The sequence below is a fragment of the Chenopodium quinoa genome, unplaced genomic scaffold (assembly GCF_001683475.1).
Source record: "Chenopodium quinoa cultivar QQ74 unplaced genomic scaffold, ASM168347v1, whole genome shotgun sequence".
NCBI lineage: Eukaryota > Viridiplantae > Streptophyta > Magnoliopsida > Caryophyllales > Amaranthaceae > Chenopodium > Chenopodium quinoa.
In genome coordinates this window covers 740051-755944 of record NW_018742244.1, presented here as the reverse complement: position 1 = coordinate 755944, position 15894 = coordinate 740051, and the positions used below count along the sequence as shown (strand labels likewise).

Below are 15894 nucleotides of genomic sequence, written 5' to 3'. Positions count from 1 at the left end.
TTTTCGGGCGAAAATAAGTCAAAAAATTCTAAAATTAAAGGCTAATATCCATGCTTTTTCATAAATTTCAATGGTTCCGAGGTGCAGTGTCGAAAAGAAATGAGAATTTTGGGGATACATCTCGGGGTTCATATAATTCCTTTTCTAACCATAAATGATCCTTCTATGTTGTTATAAATGTTCGTGGTAGCCTTGAGTTAATGAAATCGGTGCAAGTTGGTAAACCGGTAAATTGGTCGTTTAAAGGAAAATTGGATGGTTTCACCCACCCAATTGGAATCTCGGAGGGTATTACGGACCATGGTAAACATTTCGGCAATTTTTATTTTTGGGCCATAAAAAGTTGAAAATTTTTCAAAATTGAAGGCTAATATCCACGCTTTTTGAGATTTTTTGGAGTTTTCGGGGTCTGGTGTCGCAAAATCTTGAAATTCTAGGGAATACATCTCGGGATCATATAATGTCATTTGGAACCATATGTGATCATTATTTGTTGTCATAAATGTTCGTGGTAGGCTTGAATGAATGAAATCGGTGTAAGTTGTGAACTAGTAAATTGGTCGTTTAAAGGCAAATTGGATGGTTCCACGCACCCAATTGGACTCCCGGAGGGTGTTTGGTACTATGGTAAAAATATTTCGACAATTTTTATATCCGGACGGAAAATGTAAAAAAATTCCTAAATTGAAGGCTAATATTTACGTTTTTTGAGAAATTTTTGAGGTTTCGGCCATACATATCATAAGTCTTAATTATTAATACTAGTAAAAAATTTAAGATATATTACCTACTTTAAACAATAGAAATCTTTAACATGAACATTAAAAATGCACCACTATAAATGAGCTTTATTTAGATCAATTACAAATTCATCAATATGAGTGAACATTAATTTAAATCAAGGGTAATGCTATGTACTACCTCTGTATTTTTTAGTTGACACGTATATCTTTATAAGAATTTTTTTTTTAGTTGATATGTTTCCTTTTAGGGTAAATTTTTTACCTTGCATTTACAAGCTACCCACTTGCTTTTTCACTCTCTTTCCTCTCCTTAATAAATGTTCTTAAATCAAATGTGTCAACTAAATAGAAACGGAAGAAGTATTGATATATGTAGTTCGTAAGACTATGAATAAACATTTAATAACTTTTCTTATTTGGTATTAATTTAAGAATGGATGACAAAATTACGCGCAAATCAATGTAACAAATGTTATACTCGTATTTTTTTTTTTCCACTTTTAGCTTCTTATATGTAGATCTGTAACCCTGTATATAGCATGTTACTTAAATCAATTACAAATTCATCACTATGAGTAAACATTAATTTAAATCAATTACACATTCATCACTATTAGCAAACATTAATTAACACCCATCTCATAATTTAGAATGAAACATGATGATACAAGTAATTAAGTAGGATTACACATGCCCTAATATAACAAGTTAATACTCCAATAACAAAATCACTAATCATAAACATTTCATAATCATTCAATATAAAACCAATGAAATATTGGGCAATTGTCAATAGTCAAGACAGCACATAAGATAATGGCCACCAACAAAAACCAGTAACTAAGTGCCCTGTTTTACATATTCACTCACTTTCATCCTCCTCATTTTTTTTTTCTTTTTTCGCCGCCATTTTCCCGCGTTTGCACAATTTCCCCTGTCTTTTTCCTTCACCCCCTCAACAAACTTACCTCATTATTTATATCTCATTTTCTCCCTCTTTTTGCTTACCTGTACACCATTTTTATTTTTAATTTCGAAATTATACGTAATTTTCTATATATATGTGTGAATTAAATCAATAATTTCTAACCCAATTCAAAATATTCCACAAAATTGATCAAATATGGCGGGATTTGTGGTCTTCATCTTTATGATACTGTTTGTATCATCTGTAACAGCTTGTGATCGTTGTGTTCATCGATCAAAGGCTGCTTTTTTCTATAATGATTCACCACTTTCATGTAAATAAATATCTCCCCTGTTTTATTAGTCTAGTTTTAATATTGAATTTTGATTAAACTGATTGTAATTAGTACAATTTGAGATTGACCCAAATTATATTTTATGCCATTAATAAGTGGGTGATCGTTAATTTTTTGAATTGATGCAGCTGGAGCATGTGGGTATGGTTCGTTGGCTTTGAACTTAAACAGGGGATTTCTTGCAGCTGGTGTCTCTAAATTGTATAACGATGGTGCTGGCTGTGGTGCATGCTTTCAGGTATTTTATGTTCGAAATTAGTTGTCACGTTGATATTATCGTTTAAAGTTGTATTGTATGTAAATTCAGACGGGGTTACTACGAATATGCTTTAGTAAGATAGATGATCACTGATGTTATATTGTTATATTATGTGCTAAAATCAGTTATTTTTGTTATGGCAGATAAGATGCAAAGATAATTATCTGTGTAGTAAGGCAGGGACTAAAGTGATATTAACTGATCTGAATACAAATAATAAAAATGATTTTGTTTTGAGCAATCGAGCTTTCAAAGCCATGGCCAACCCTGGAAAGGACCTAGATGTTGAGAAGCTTGGAATTAATGACGTGGAATATAAAAGGTTACATTTATTAAACTAATTTTTATGTTACCTTGCTCATATTCTTCGAATATATATTTATGAATGTGAAATGATACATTGAAAACAAATAAGTGTGAATGAATATAAATGTTCTGTCAATATTGATAATTTTCAAAAATGCAATAACATGATTTGTGTTGAACATTATCTAAGATCTTATTATCTTGAGTATGGAGTAGAAAGTCTTAAGGTTAAAATCGTTCTTACATCATTTTACATGTGCATAACAGGATCCCGTGTGATTATAAAGGTCAAAATTTGGCTATTCGAGTTGATGAGTCTAGCCATAATCCTGGTTACTTGGCAATTAAAATTCTCTACCAAGGTGGACAAACAGAAATCGTAGCAATCAATGTTGCTCAGGTAACCATATTTTAAAATGTACTCCATCTATTTTCCTCAAGCATATGAGCAAGTAGTTAAACTAGGGATATCTCCATAAATGAGAGGTTAGGAAAATATAGAATTCAAAAAATAGATCTTGCATGTCAAAAAACATTAGCCCACATTTTAAGAATATTTGTTTACATTTAATAAACTTTAATTTTTGTGTTTATAGTGAAATGATAGGTTGGTTCACATTAATAATACCTTAATAAACTTTAATTTTTGTGTTTGTGTATGAAATAATAGGTTGGTTCACCAAATTGGACTTTCATGAGCCGAAATCATGGAATAGTGTGGGACACAAGCAGGGCACCAAATGGGCCTTTGCAGTTCAGATTTGTTGTAACATCGGGCTATGATGGCAAAAATATTTGGGCCAAAAATGTCTTACCAGCAGATTGGAAGCCCGGAGTTATTTATGACACCAAAGTTCAAATCACTGATATTGCTCAAGAGGCTTGCTCTCCTTGTGATGATGATACACAATGGAAATAATTTTAGATGTAGAAATGTTTAAGCTATAAGTTGTATGTTTTCTTTTATGTTATAGAATAATAAAACTAAAAGTATATATTTATGTAAAAATTAAAATAAGTATTTGTATGTAATAATAAAGAGATACATATGAATGTCAAGTCCAATTTTTCACTTTGAATACAATTATGCAAACCTCGCACTAGTTAGCAATATATACCATTATTTGAACAAAAGGAAAGATGAGATAGAGGTGGTGATAAGTGATGACGGTGGATTCTTGAGCTACGTCGTGGATGGAGGGAGTTTGAGTATACCCTCCCGATGTCAAAAATTCACCAAGTAATAAGCTACTACCTCCGTTAACTTTTAGTTACAACTTTGGGGTATTATTTGTGAGATAAAATATTCTAAATTTGCAATTAAAAGTTAACGGAGGTAGTATATCAACGTCTACTTTGATCACGCTACAAAATAACTACGCTTAAACTAATAGTTAGTTGTCAAACATTACCGGTATAATATCTAGAAATATTGGTATGTTTTTAAAAAAATGGGCTGCACAAAGATAGGAAAAGAAATTAAATGTATTATTACTAGTAAAAAGAAAAAATTGAAAAGGCAAAAATCTGTTGAAGTACAAGCTCATTCGAGGAGCTGAGGTTTAAGTCATCCAAACAAATAGTGGGCCATCTTCCCGTTTTCATAATGTAAAAAATGGGCCTAACGAGCCGGTGGCCTACCAATCCTAAAGAAGTACAATACTCCACAAATTAAGACCATTAAAATGTGCAAGTCCAAATCATTGAATTGAAAATAAATGACTTTACGTACATTCTCACTTTTAACTCCTTATATGCAATCATCTATTCGGTTTCATCAAGATAAACGTTAAATATCCGCATTCAAAAGACTTGTATAAAGAGGATCAAGCGGGAATAGTAATTCCAAAGAACAACTACGCGTAGAAAATGAAGCAAGAATGAAAAAGAAAAGTGAGAAGGGAAGGTTATCTGTTGATCTTAAGTTTTGATGATGACTTAAGGAACCTAAGCAAACCCATAAGGGCGTTAACCTTTGTCTATTAGCTTTGATGTATTTGACAGGTTCTTATTGGCAACGAAGTTCTAGAGTCAGAATGGAGCATGGAACAAGTCTAAAGATTGAGCTATGGATGAGCATAGAAGACAATCAGAAACCTAGTTCCTTGAGTGAGGAACTGAAGCTCCAGAGTCGAAGCTTCACTGAGTTCCAAGAAATCTATTGTATCTTTATTGCTTATTTTAGGCTTCTTGTTTATTTGCTAAGTACATTGACAATTGATAGGATTTTAAGTGGATTTAATTTCAGTTTATAAAGATTTTATTTTTTTTTTGTTTAAAAAGATTCTATCTTATTTGGAAAATTATCTTTTAAAGAAAAACTATCTTATTTTTTTTTAATGATTTTCTGTTTTGATTTTATCCTAATATTTTAGAAAATCTGACTTGGTAAAACTGATTTTGTAAACGTCTTTTTACTGAGTCAAGGAGGTTTAGAAAATAAAGGAACCACTTCCTTATTGTGTGATTTAGCTTGCTGCTCAAGCCTCCACGAACTGCACTTCCTAAATTAATGGAAGTTGTGGTATAGTGGGAGTTGGAAGCAAACGTAAAAGTTTCAACCGCTTTCCTCTTATATAAATAGGATTAGTTTTCTGTTTTGAAAAGTACACTTGAGCATTACAATACTTAGCTTTTCTAAAAGAGTCAAAAATCCACTTAAGTCCTTGAGTGTCTTTGTATTTAACATCTTAGTAGTGTTAATCTTGAGTTGTATTGGGGTAGAGTTTGGGTAAACTCTAGAGTGTTTGAGTTGCTTTGAGTGAAGCAAGGAGAAAGAGAGAGATTAGAGTGCTCAACTGATTGAGGGATCAGTTGAGGGGGAACTTAAGTTCGTTGAAGAACTTGAGTTTAGAGTCTTAATTTGTAATAGGTTGTTTGCCCTATTATTATTAAGAGTTGAGTTTAAAATCCCTTGTGGTCGTGGTTTTTCTTCTTGATTAGGGCCAAGAAGTTTTCCACGTAAAATCTCTCTTGCACTTTAAAGTTTTTGTTTAAGTTTATTTAAGAATTTCGCAAAAATTACCCGAGTTCCTCCACAATACAATTCACCCCCCCTCTTGTATTGTTCATTCGAGTCAACATTATCGTATATGCAAAAATGAAGAATAAAGGGCCATTTTCAAATGAAGGGAAGATTCTTTTGGTGTGGGGGACTGACCCCTCTTAACGATATTGAGGGTGACGACGAAGAGGGGAACAACATGTTGACTACTCTATTAAGCAACCAAGACACTTCCATCAATTTGCCTGTTTCTTTGTTTCTTTTTAATTATTGTACCATTATTTTTTGCCCCCAATATGTCATTTGTGACTAATATCACGACCTCTCTACATGCCCTTTTTCTTTTAGGTTTTCTAACAAAATTAAAGTCATTTTTGTCTTTCAATTAATTTGAAAATATCCCGTTATTTACTTAATTAGTTGACAACGATGTCGGATAATTTAGCTCTTTTGTTTACTATGATAAATTACGGTATTTGTTTACATGTATAATTTTACATATCAAAAATCAACACGTATATGTAATAACAAATACTACCTCCGTTACAGGTTATGCGCAACGATTTGACATAAAGCAGAGAAGGAAAATGTCTAATCGTTGCACATAATATGTAACGGAGGTAGTATTTCAATAAAACAACGTATTCAATCGAATTGTATGTAAGGACATTGTGTACGTAGTATACTAGTATGCTTGTACAAGTTACACCAATGCCACAAAGAGCAAACTTGACATTTTCTACTTTCAAATTTATTTTATAATCCACAGATTGATCGAATTGTGTGTAAATGATACTATGTAGTATGCTTGTACAAGTTACACCGACGCATTGTTGTCAGCAAAAACTAGGCCATGTTCTTTTCAGCTACTGGGCAAGCAGAGCATAACAGATTTCAGCAGGTGTCAGCATAAAAGAGTAGAGCATATTGAGTTAGCACTCAACAGAGCAGAACAGCTTAAAAGAATAGGGCTCTAATTGTGATATATACTTGTAAATGTGGTACCAAATCCTAAAATTGACTTTTCTTGGCAATTATTATACAAGTAACAAAAATCGGTGTATAGTAGGGCATTACAGTGAAATTGAAAGGAGTAGATAAGTTATTGGGAAATAGAAGCAAAATGCTTTTTCCATGAAACGAGTAGCACCAGCTAGTTGTGCAGTGTTAATGTGTTACAATAGGACTAATAGCCCATACTTATAAGTTATAACATCCCCACCTCTCAAGTCCCACCCCCACCTTCAACACAAACACCTGTTAAACATGCCAAAATTAAGCTATGTGGGGAACATTTTGCCTTTGCTTCCAAACAAATCTACTCTGGCTTTGTTAGTACTGTGGAAAAATTCTAAGAACTAAGATAGTCGCCGACTATATAAAATTATGAATATTTAAAATTAAGCGTTATTAAATTTATACCACATCCTAGTCATATACTTCGTCGTTGTATAATAAAATAAATAATATAGACTAATATGGAGTAGTATATAGTGAAAATAAATTTTTAATGCTATCTCCGGATCATATTATATGGAATTTTGGGGTATTATTTGTGAGAAATAAAAAATTCCAAAGTTGCATATAATACGATCCGGATATATGTAGTATTTTAATTTTTGACACCATATCATATTGAGGCTATGCTAGGATTTTTAAAAAAAATCTCCGACCAAAAATATTGTGTTATTACTATAGTTAGCTTGAATATTAGATATTCCTACTCTTTAGCATTGCACTGATTAACGGTTTTTTATAACGTATATTAAAGTTGTGACTAAGTATTCAAAAAGTTTAAAAAATGATACTCCAAGTCCATATTATTTGTTACGTATACAAAGTTAAGTGCACATGGAGTAAAGACACGAACTTACATACCTCAGTAGTCGATCAGTAGGCTTTCGAGGTTGTACATTAAAGTTGTGTGCGTGCTAAGGGTGGCATTTGTGTCACATTAGGCATTAAACACTAATCTAAGGGTCAGTTCACATAAACTAAAATGAGTTAAATGAACTAAATTGATTGGAGTTAAATTGAAGGGAATAGAGATGAAATGAATATTTTATAAGAGAAGAAAATTAGGAGTTGAACTGATTGGAGCTAAAATGAACAAGCCCTAAGATGTAATAGTTGCATGAAATACTACTCCAAGTCTTCAACGTAAATGTTTTTGCGCTTGTTAAAAATAAGCATATCCAAACCTAACGAGAAGAAATAAACGTGTCTCGATGTTGTAAAATATACGTAGTAGAAGTAATAGACTCATAGAGTGAGTAAAGGCAGCGAAATGAAAGGGAGGGAAATAGAAGGGGTGATGAGATGAGAGTGATGCTTAATTTAAGATGAGAGTAACCGGAAAAAGGAAAGATGAAAGATGAATAGACATATAAAAGGATTAATGCAGGAGGCATGAGGCATGAGGCATGAGGCAGAGCACAACCAACCCATAATCATTGCGCCGTTCTATGCAACTTCCCCTACTCCTTCAGCTGCCGCAGCCTATTCCCTACTCTCTTTCTTTTTCATTTGGTTTTTACTGTTACTGTCAATGGGGATTTAACTACATTTACTAGTTTCTGAGACAAGTTATTGAATGTTTTTTTACCACCCCTTTAGACATTTTTGATAAATTGTTTGATATATGAAAATGTCAAAATTGATTATGCTAATTAATTGTGTAAAAATTACGTAGTGATAATGAATAAATATTATTATAACTATAAATAAAAATTAAAACAATTCAAGCAAACATAGAAAGAAAGTTGATATGGTGAGTTTAACACTTAAAACATAGAAAAAAAAAGTATTCCCTTAGTTGTTTTTAAGTGACACGTAATATATACTAGCCCTTTTCATGTATGTTGGTACAAATTGTTTGACTATTAATATATTTAATTAAGTGAGGGTGAGGTATATTTCAAGTGGTTAGAGTTTCCCTTTTAATTTTCGAAAATTTTGGGATCACTAATGCAAATAGAGGAAAATTAGAGGAAGTACGTATTTTATTGACAAAGTAGTACTCCATGAATGCAAATAGTGTTAAAATTAGAGGGGATGACTAATGGCACGACCCGCTATGCTAATTCCTAATAAAAGGGAGAGCGAGGGAAAGGAAGAAAGAGAGAGAAGGAAGGGAGTTGCGCTTGTAAATTGTAATGTAGTGTGTGATGCGGAATAGCGGTCAGTTTGAATAGACGGACATTCTCCTATTATCCACCTAAAACATGACGCGTAGCAAGATTTGATCTGGGAAAGTCTATACAAGTAGGAATGAAGTATGAACAATGCCCTTATCAAATCAATTGTCATTTACATCCCTACATTAATTGCCCGTGTTTCACTGCCATCTCCTTACACTTCTCTCTCTCTCTCTAATCACTTTCACTCTCACTTTCTTTCATATACTCTCCTTTTCTCTATTTCATCTCACCTCTTTTTTCAATACCATGCCAAACCTCTACCATATCATATTACGATGTTCAACCATTAAGGATCTATTCTATTCATCTTAATTTCATTTCACTTCAGTTTAGTTCATCTTCAATCATTTTAATTCAATTCTTAATTTCCTTCTCTCATAAACCATTCATTTTAATTCAGCCCCAATCAATTCAATTCAGTTAAGTTGTTTTCATTAAATCAAAACAGGCCCTAACTACAACTACTTAAAAATCTCCCATAATTTTTTTTTTTTAAAAAAAATTTACAAAATCCACTACTATAAAATTCCATTATGTACACTTATCAATTGTATCTTTATGAATTTATATCATTATAATGTTTAGCCTAATTATATGTTAATCTTTTACGAAATATAGTGTTTTCTTTTTATTGGTGTAATATGATAGAGAATATGTGATCCATTGTCATAACTTTATCCTCTTAACCATATAAACTTTTGCTAATAAGGACCCTTAAACCACGGGACTTGTTAAACATCGCCCGCGTTTTTCTACATAAAGCCCACATTTTTTAAAAATTTTGACATTATTGCCCTTGTTTTAATTTTTACCGAAAATTTTCACTCACCAAAAATGTGGAGCAGGACTGGATCGCCGAGTGAAACCGAAGAGCCCTCAACGTCGGCTAGATGCACCGGAGAGACGCCGTTGACGCCGGAAAAGGAGGTACGAAGCCATCTAAAACCACGAATTGGCGGCTGGCGTCCTGCCGGGACGCCGTGACCGTAGTGGTGGCGCCTAGCCAGGACGCTGCCTCCGTAGGTATGGCGCCTGGCCAGGACGCCGCCACCGTGGCCGTGGCGTCTGGCCAAGACGCCGCCACCATGAAAGCGGCGTCCTGGCCAGGCGCCATCGCCACGGTGGCGGCGTCCTGGCTAGACGCCACCGCCACGGTAGCGGCGTCCTGGCTAAACGCCACCGCCACGGTAGCGGCGTCCTGGCTAGGCGCCACTGCATTTTTTTTTTTTTTTTTTAATTTAATTTAAAATTTGTTTATTTTTTTTTTTTTTTGTGTTACAATTTTTTTTCGTTTTTTTTTGGTTTTTTTTGTTTTGTTTTTAATTGTTTTAAAATGTAATGTAAAATTTTGTGTTTGATTTTTGTGTTTTTGATCGCTATGTTTTTTATGTTTATGTTTTTTTTTTTGTTTTTATTTTTTTGGTTTTTTTTTTTTATTTAATCTAAAGTTTTGTTTATGTTTTTTATTTTTGTGTTTTGTTTTTTTTTTTTTTTTTGAATACTTTTTGTTTATGTTTTTTATTTCTTTGTTTGTTGTTTATATTTTATTATTGTTTTTGCTTTTGTGCTAATGTTGTGTCAAATGTATTAATTTAATCTAATCTTATGTGATTATATTTATATGTTATTGTTGCAGGATTATGGTGGAGACGGAAATGATTATAGTGGGATTTTTGTACACGATGGTCTGTTTGAAGATGCTCAACAAGCGGTTGATTGGGCGAAACATGTTGCAATTAGATCAGGTTTTTGTTTAGTAGTAGCAACTCATAAATCTCAACGGGATGGTAGAATGGATCGCATTTTGAGATGCGACCGTTATCGCAAAAGGGAGGAACGAGATTTCAGTCAAGCGATTCGGTTTGATACAAAGCGGAAAGGTTGTGGGTGTCAGTTCAGAGTAAAGGTTCGACAACAGCAAAGGGGTGACGGTTGGGAAGTGAAGAGTTACGGTAAATGGGGGTATCACAACCATGAGATGATCGCATATGAAGTGGGTCATCGACAGTTAAGTGGCCTAAGTCCTGGTGCGAAACTAATTGTAAAAGAAATGAGTGATGCTCAAGTGAAGCCTGCTAAAATATTAGCATCTGTGTTGGAGAAATTTCCTGAAGACCAGCCAAACCGAAGACACATCTACAACGTCAGACAGAAATTGAGGTTTGAACGGTCAGAGGGAAGGAACCCTATACAGCAGCTTCTACACCAGGCACAAGCACGTGGTTACCTGTACTGGTTTGAATCTGATGAAGACACATCGGAGGTGACTCATTTGTTCCTTGTGCATCCTGATTGTGCTGATATGATTTCGTCTTGGCCATCTGTGATTCTGATCGATTCAACGTACAAGACAAACAAGTATAAGTTTCCACTGGTTGAGATGGTTGGGATGACTCCAACGAACCAGAACTTTTTGATTGGTTATGCAGTTATGAAGGATGAGACGGTTGCGAGTTACCGTTGGGTGTTGGAGAAGTTGAGAAATTACATCGGCCCAAGTGTTCAGCCATCGGCCATCGTCAGCGATTGTGAGGGAGGTCTCTTTGCCCCTATAGCGGAGCTATTTCCGGAGTCGAGCCATTTACTGTGCACATGGCACATCAACGACTGCGTGAAAGTCAAAGCCTACAACCTTTTCAACAAGAACTTAGATTCAGCAGAGAGATTGGTAAATGGTAAGTGGCGGAAGATCCTGCAAGCTACCACGGAGGCAGAGTACGACCGAGCCTTGGATAACTTCAAGGATGCATACCAATGGTGCCCGGCAATCGTAGACTATGTGATGCAGCAGTGGGTGCCTCAGAGGGAAAAGTTTGTCAAATATTGGACAAACCAAGTTCTTCATTTTGGAAACACTACTACATGTAGAGTTGAGAGCGCTCATAGAGCTCTGAAGGACTGGATTGATTCTTCCACCTCTGCTCTGGATACACTGTTCGAGAGAATAAACAAGGCTATTGATACTCAGAGGAACGGCATCAAGAACTCTCTCGAGGACTCCAGACGGCACCATTTCATATTTAAGATTCTCCATGGTCGTGTGTCACACTACTGCTTGGGGTTGATTCTGAGCGAGCACACCAGGATGAGGGAGTTGGGTGATGAAGTGGCTATTCGGTGCGGATGTGCTATATCGGTGACTCATGGACTACCTTGTGCATGCACCATTCACCGCGTAATTACGCAAGATAGGGCGTCGTTACATGTTGATCAGGTTCATCCATTCTGGCGGACGCTCGTTATCGGAGAGCATGCTGTTCCACAGACAGTCAACCGTGAACAGGAGGAGTTGGAGCAGTTTCGTTCGATGTTTGACCAAGTGTCCTCCAGCCACCCTTCAATCATTCGTAGTGCTACCCACGTACTTCATGACATGTTCAACTCGTCGTGCTTGGATCATGAGGAACCTGAGGGGGTCGAGCGACCACGGGGCCGACAACCACGGCGGGAAAGGAGTGCGTTTGAGTACATTCGTGGTCGTGGTCGTGGTCGTGGCCGTGGTCGTACATCGTCATCAAGTGGTAGTCAAACTTCTTCGTCGGTGAATATGCCCGGCACCGGTACGGTACTTTAGTTTAATTTACTTTTTAGAGTGTTTGTTTAGTTTTCTGCTGACTTGTTAATTGTGTTTTTTTGATGTGTGCAACAGGTAGAATGGATCGACGCGCCACTTGATCTCTTCGCCGTTGCAAACATCTACAAGTGTGCAGTGATGCATTTCGGCCTTGGTTTGCATGGTGGAGCTTACTATCCATGTACCACGGTTCTGCCTTGGTGTTCGCGTGAGACCGTCACCAGACCGGTAAGAGAGGTTGCTATTGGATTTCTGGGGCCGTCATACAGACATTTCATCCGACTGGACCTGTCACCCGATTTTCCGGTCCCACCGATCATACCAACGTGGTACACCATTCGTACAGCAAGCGTAGAGGGCTGGGATGCGCTATATCATGACCGGGTGCAGCAGTGGAACAATCTAGTTGCCTTTTCTATGTGACCTTCTATTGTTATTGCTATGTTTTTCCCATTTATTTAATTTTCGGATTCTAATTTTCGTATTTAGTTTTCCCATTTAAATGTGAACTTGTATTTAATTTTCGTATGCCCACTAATTACAACTTAAAATAAAAATTATAAAAACTAAAAATATAATGTCAAATTCACACAACTACAAATGTTTTATGAGACGTACCGCATCCACGGCAGTGGGCGGTGGCACATCATCATCATCGGCGTCGTCGCCGTGGTGGACGTCTCTGATCAACCTCGGGTGCGAGTGCCGGTTGTACCACTCCATGTAGTGCTGGTCACACATGGCAGCCACCCCAGTTGGCGGCCGCTGCAGCTGCTCAATCCATATGCGGGCAACCATCGGAAACTGCTCCCACGTGCCAATCATGCTTGCCGGCCATTGGACGACGTACTCCTTCGACGACGCAGATCGGACGGCCTTACTGGGCCATGCTGGTGGAGGAGGAACAACTTGGACATATCCAAGCTGGCGAAGACAGCGCTGCGGCATGTACGCCTCTACGATCTCACGATACTGAATCAGTCCCGTGTAGAGGGTCCTGGGTACCCTATTACTAGGGTTCTGGCCGAAAGGCATCCAGTTCACCTGCACATTTTTTAAAATTAGTAAGATTCATACAATAAACACATCAAACTATAAAAGTAGAAATAATTTAAACACTTTACCTCTAATGGGGACATCCTGTCAAGCAATAACCGTATCGATCGCAGGCGGTCAATGGACTTCTTCTCGACACGCGGACTCCACGCACAGGCACGTGGCTGGCCATCCCCAATAGGAACCGGGTCGCGGTGTGGTCGAAACGCCGGGAAATACTCGTATATCCACGTCTGTAACAACGTCATACATCCAGTGATACCTGCCGCATCAGCCCGGCTCGAGAATCCTAACTGGCGATACATGTACGCTAATGTAGCCGACCCCCAAGAAAACTGGCCTACTCTGTCGGGCTCACACGCGTCAACTATGTCGCGTGGCCTGAGCTTGTTTCCGCTCTTATCCGGAAACAAGGTACACCCGAGAAGAAGAAAAACATATGCAGCCAGCTGTGTGTCCTGCGTCCTACGTGAAGTGGGGTGCAAACATCGCTGCAAAACTGCTGCGATCTTAACACCGCCGTGATCCCACACACCAAGTGCCGCTGTGTACAGCGCAGCCCTATCCACCGCCAACAGCTCCGCCAATAAATCTGCCTGATCCGCATCTGTGACAACAGATGCTCGGTTTCCCTCTACGGGAATCCCAAGGATGGCCTCGACGTCATGCAACATGATCGTCATCTCACCGAACGGAAGGTGGAAAGAGTTCGTGTCCGGCTGCCATCGCTCAACGAAAGCCGTGATCAGCGTCGAGTCAATCCTCTCATGCATGGTGGCAGGAAGGTGGCTCACTCTAGTGCCCCTCAATCGGCCGACCATCTCGCTCTCCTCCGGCCAAGCCTCAGCCCAACTACACAAGAAGTTACAAGTCCTCTCCCGGGTTTGGCATTTCAAAATGCCGCTATCCAAAGCCCGCTCTTGGTCCTCCCAAATACGGGTAGCGATGTGTCCTAGAAAGCTAGGAATCACACTCCCGTCTATAGGTCCCCCAGCCACCTCGCCCCTCACCACCCAAGAATCATTAACGGCCCTCGACCGTTTTCTGCTAACCGCAGACACAGTGGACGCAGATGATGTGCCAGATCTACTAACAAATCTACCATCTCTACCCTTACGCACGTCTACCCTACGCGTCTCATACACATCATCAAGCCTCTGACTGAATGGACCGTAATCATCATATGGTCCACTCTGATCGTCCACATCCTCATCTGCATCCTCCTCCTCCTCCTCCTCCTCATCACCATCATCATCTTCATCATCCTCAGAATAGTGCACCCGTTCTCTACGAGCCGAGGCCGAAATACCACGGGATCTAACGTGTCTGGGCCCCGAGCTCTCCATTGAGTTGATCGTACTTCTCATAATGTCCATACTCTTCCCAGCCCCAGAACGAAAATACGATGCCTAACACAAAATAACAAAACATGTAATATGCAATATAAACATGTAATATAAACATAAAAAAAGTAATTAAAATAAATAAATAAAACAATATACATATGATGGAAAATAAATTAAAAACATTACAAAATATTAACAACCTAAAAATAAAAAAATTAATAACCTAATAAATAAATAAATAAAAAATTGGAAAAAACAAAGCAAAAAAAAAAATTACCCAAAAAAAACAAATTGGAAAAAACAAAGTAAAAAAAAAAAATTAAAAAATAAAACGGAAAAACAAAAACAAAAAAAAGCAAAAAAAAAATTTGAAAAAATAATTCAAAAAAAAAATAAAAGAAAATGAAAAAAAAAAAAAAATTAGGGTTCCGGCGCCTGTCCCAGACGCCAGAGCCACGGTGGTGGCGCCTGGGCAGGACGCCGGTGCCACGGTGTTGGCGTCTGACGTGGACGCCGCCACCGTGGTACCGGCGCCCTGCCCAGGCGCCATCACCGTGGCAATGGCGTCTGGGACAGGCGCCGGAACCGTGGTGTCGGCGTCTGGGCCAAACGCCGCCGCCCATTCGCCGCCGTCCAGCCACCAGTCGCCGCCGGGCCGCCACCTTTTCCGGTTTTTTTTTTTTTTTTTTTTTAAATAAAAAAATTAACAAAAAAAAAAACATACCTTTCCTCCTCCAAACCCCCTTGCTCCGGCCACCGGTGCCGCCACTTCCCTGCCTTGCCGCCTCGACATTTTGAAAAAATATTTTCGAGAGAGAAAGTGAGACTACAAAGTTAAGAGAAGATGAAAGTGTGTTTTTTACTAGAGTAGAGAGAATATAATTTTAGTTCGAGGGCAAAAGAGTCATTTCACTTTTAATTTGTGGGCTTTATGTGGAGATTTGCGGGCGATGTTTAGCAGTTCACTAAACCTACTAGAGATGTTGAGTCTCACATTAATCATAAGAGAGATAAATGTTAAGGTTTTTATAGATCGACAAATAGTTCTCCATGTATTATCTACTTGCCTCATTAAAATAAATTACACGCAAATACAAGTGTTGTTACACCAAATTTGGTTTAGTGGCAAAATCTAGAGGTTAGG

At 37.6% G+C, this 15894-nt stretch overlaps 2 protein-coding genes across 2 annotated transcripts; one reads left to right on the top strand and one right to left on the bottom strand.

Moving 5' to 3' along the window:
- Positions 1-1579: 1579 nt before the first annotated feature.
- LOC110738590 (expansin-like A2) lies at positions 1580-3649 on the top strand. The gene is made up of 5 exons (XM_021918985.1): positions 1580-1984; positions 2134-2243; positions 2408-2586; positions 2838-2970; positions 3241-3649. The coding sequence occupies exons 1-5, from the start codon at positions 1867-1869 to the stop codon at positions 3487-3489; spliced, it is 789 nt and encodes a 262-aa protein (XP_021774677.1). The 5' UTR covers positions 1580-1866; the 3' UTR covers positions 3490-3649.
- A 9265-nt stretch (positions 3650-12914) lies between these two features.
- LOC110736929 (protein MAIN-LIKE 1-like) lies at positions 12915-15543 on the bottom strand. Its single transcript, XM_021917270.1, has 3 exons — positions 15475-15543; positions 13473-14636; positions 12915-13392 (listed from the first exon to the last, which is right to left on the bottom strand). Exons 1-3 carry the CDS (start codon positions 15541-15543, stop codon positions 12943-12945), a joined length of 1683 nt encoding a protein of 560 aa, XP_021772962.1. The 3' UTR covers positions 12915-12942.
- Positions 15544-15894: the final 351 nt, after the last annotated feature.

Bases quoted from the DNA above. Each gene is read 5' to 3' on its own strand.
- LOC110738590 (XM_021918985.1), top strand. From the start codon at position 1,867: ATGGCGGGATTTGTGGTCTTCATCTTTATGATACTGTTTGTATCATCT. The intron at 1,985-2,133 runs GTAAATAAATAT...GAATTGATGCAG, and splicing joins TAATGATTCACCACTTTCAT to CTGGAGCATGTGGGTATGGT. The intron at 2,587-2,837 runs GTTACATTTATT...TGTGCATAACAG, and splicing joins AATGACGTGGAATATAAAAG to GATCCCGTGTGATTATAAAG.
- LOC110736929 (XM_021917270.1), bottom strand. From the start codon at position 15,543: ATGTCGAGGCGGCAAGGCAGGGAAGTGGCGGCACCGGTGGCCGGAGCA. The intron at 14,637-15,474 runs GTATGTTTTTTT...GATGAGGAGGAG, and splicing joins GGGGGTTTGGAGGAGGAAAG to GAGGAGGAGGAGGATGCAGA. The intron at 13,393-13,472 runs GTAAAGTGTTTA...AAAAATGTGCAG, and splicing joins ACAGGATGTCCCCATTAGAG to GTGAACTGGATGCCTTTCGG.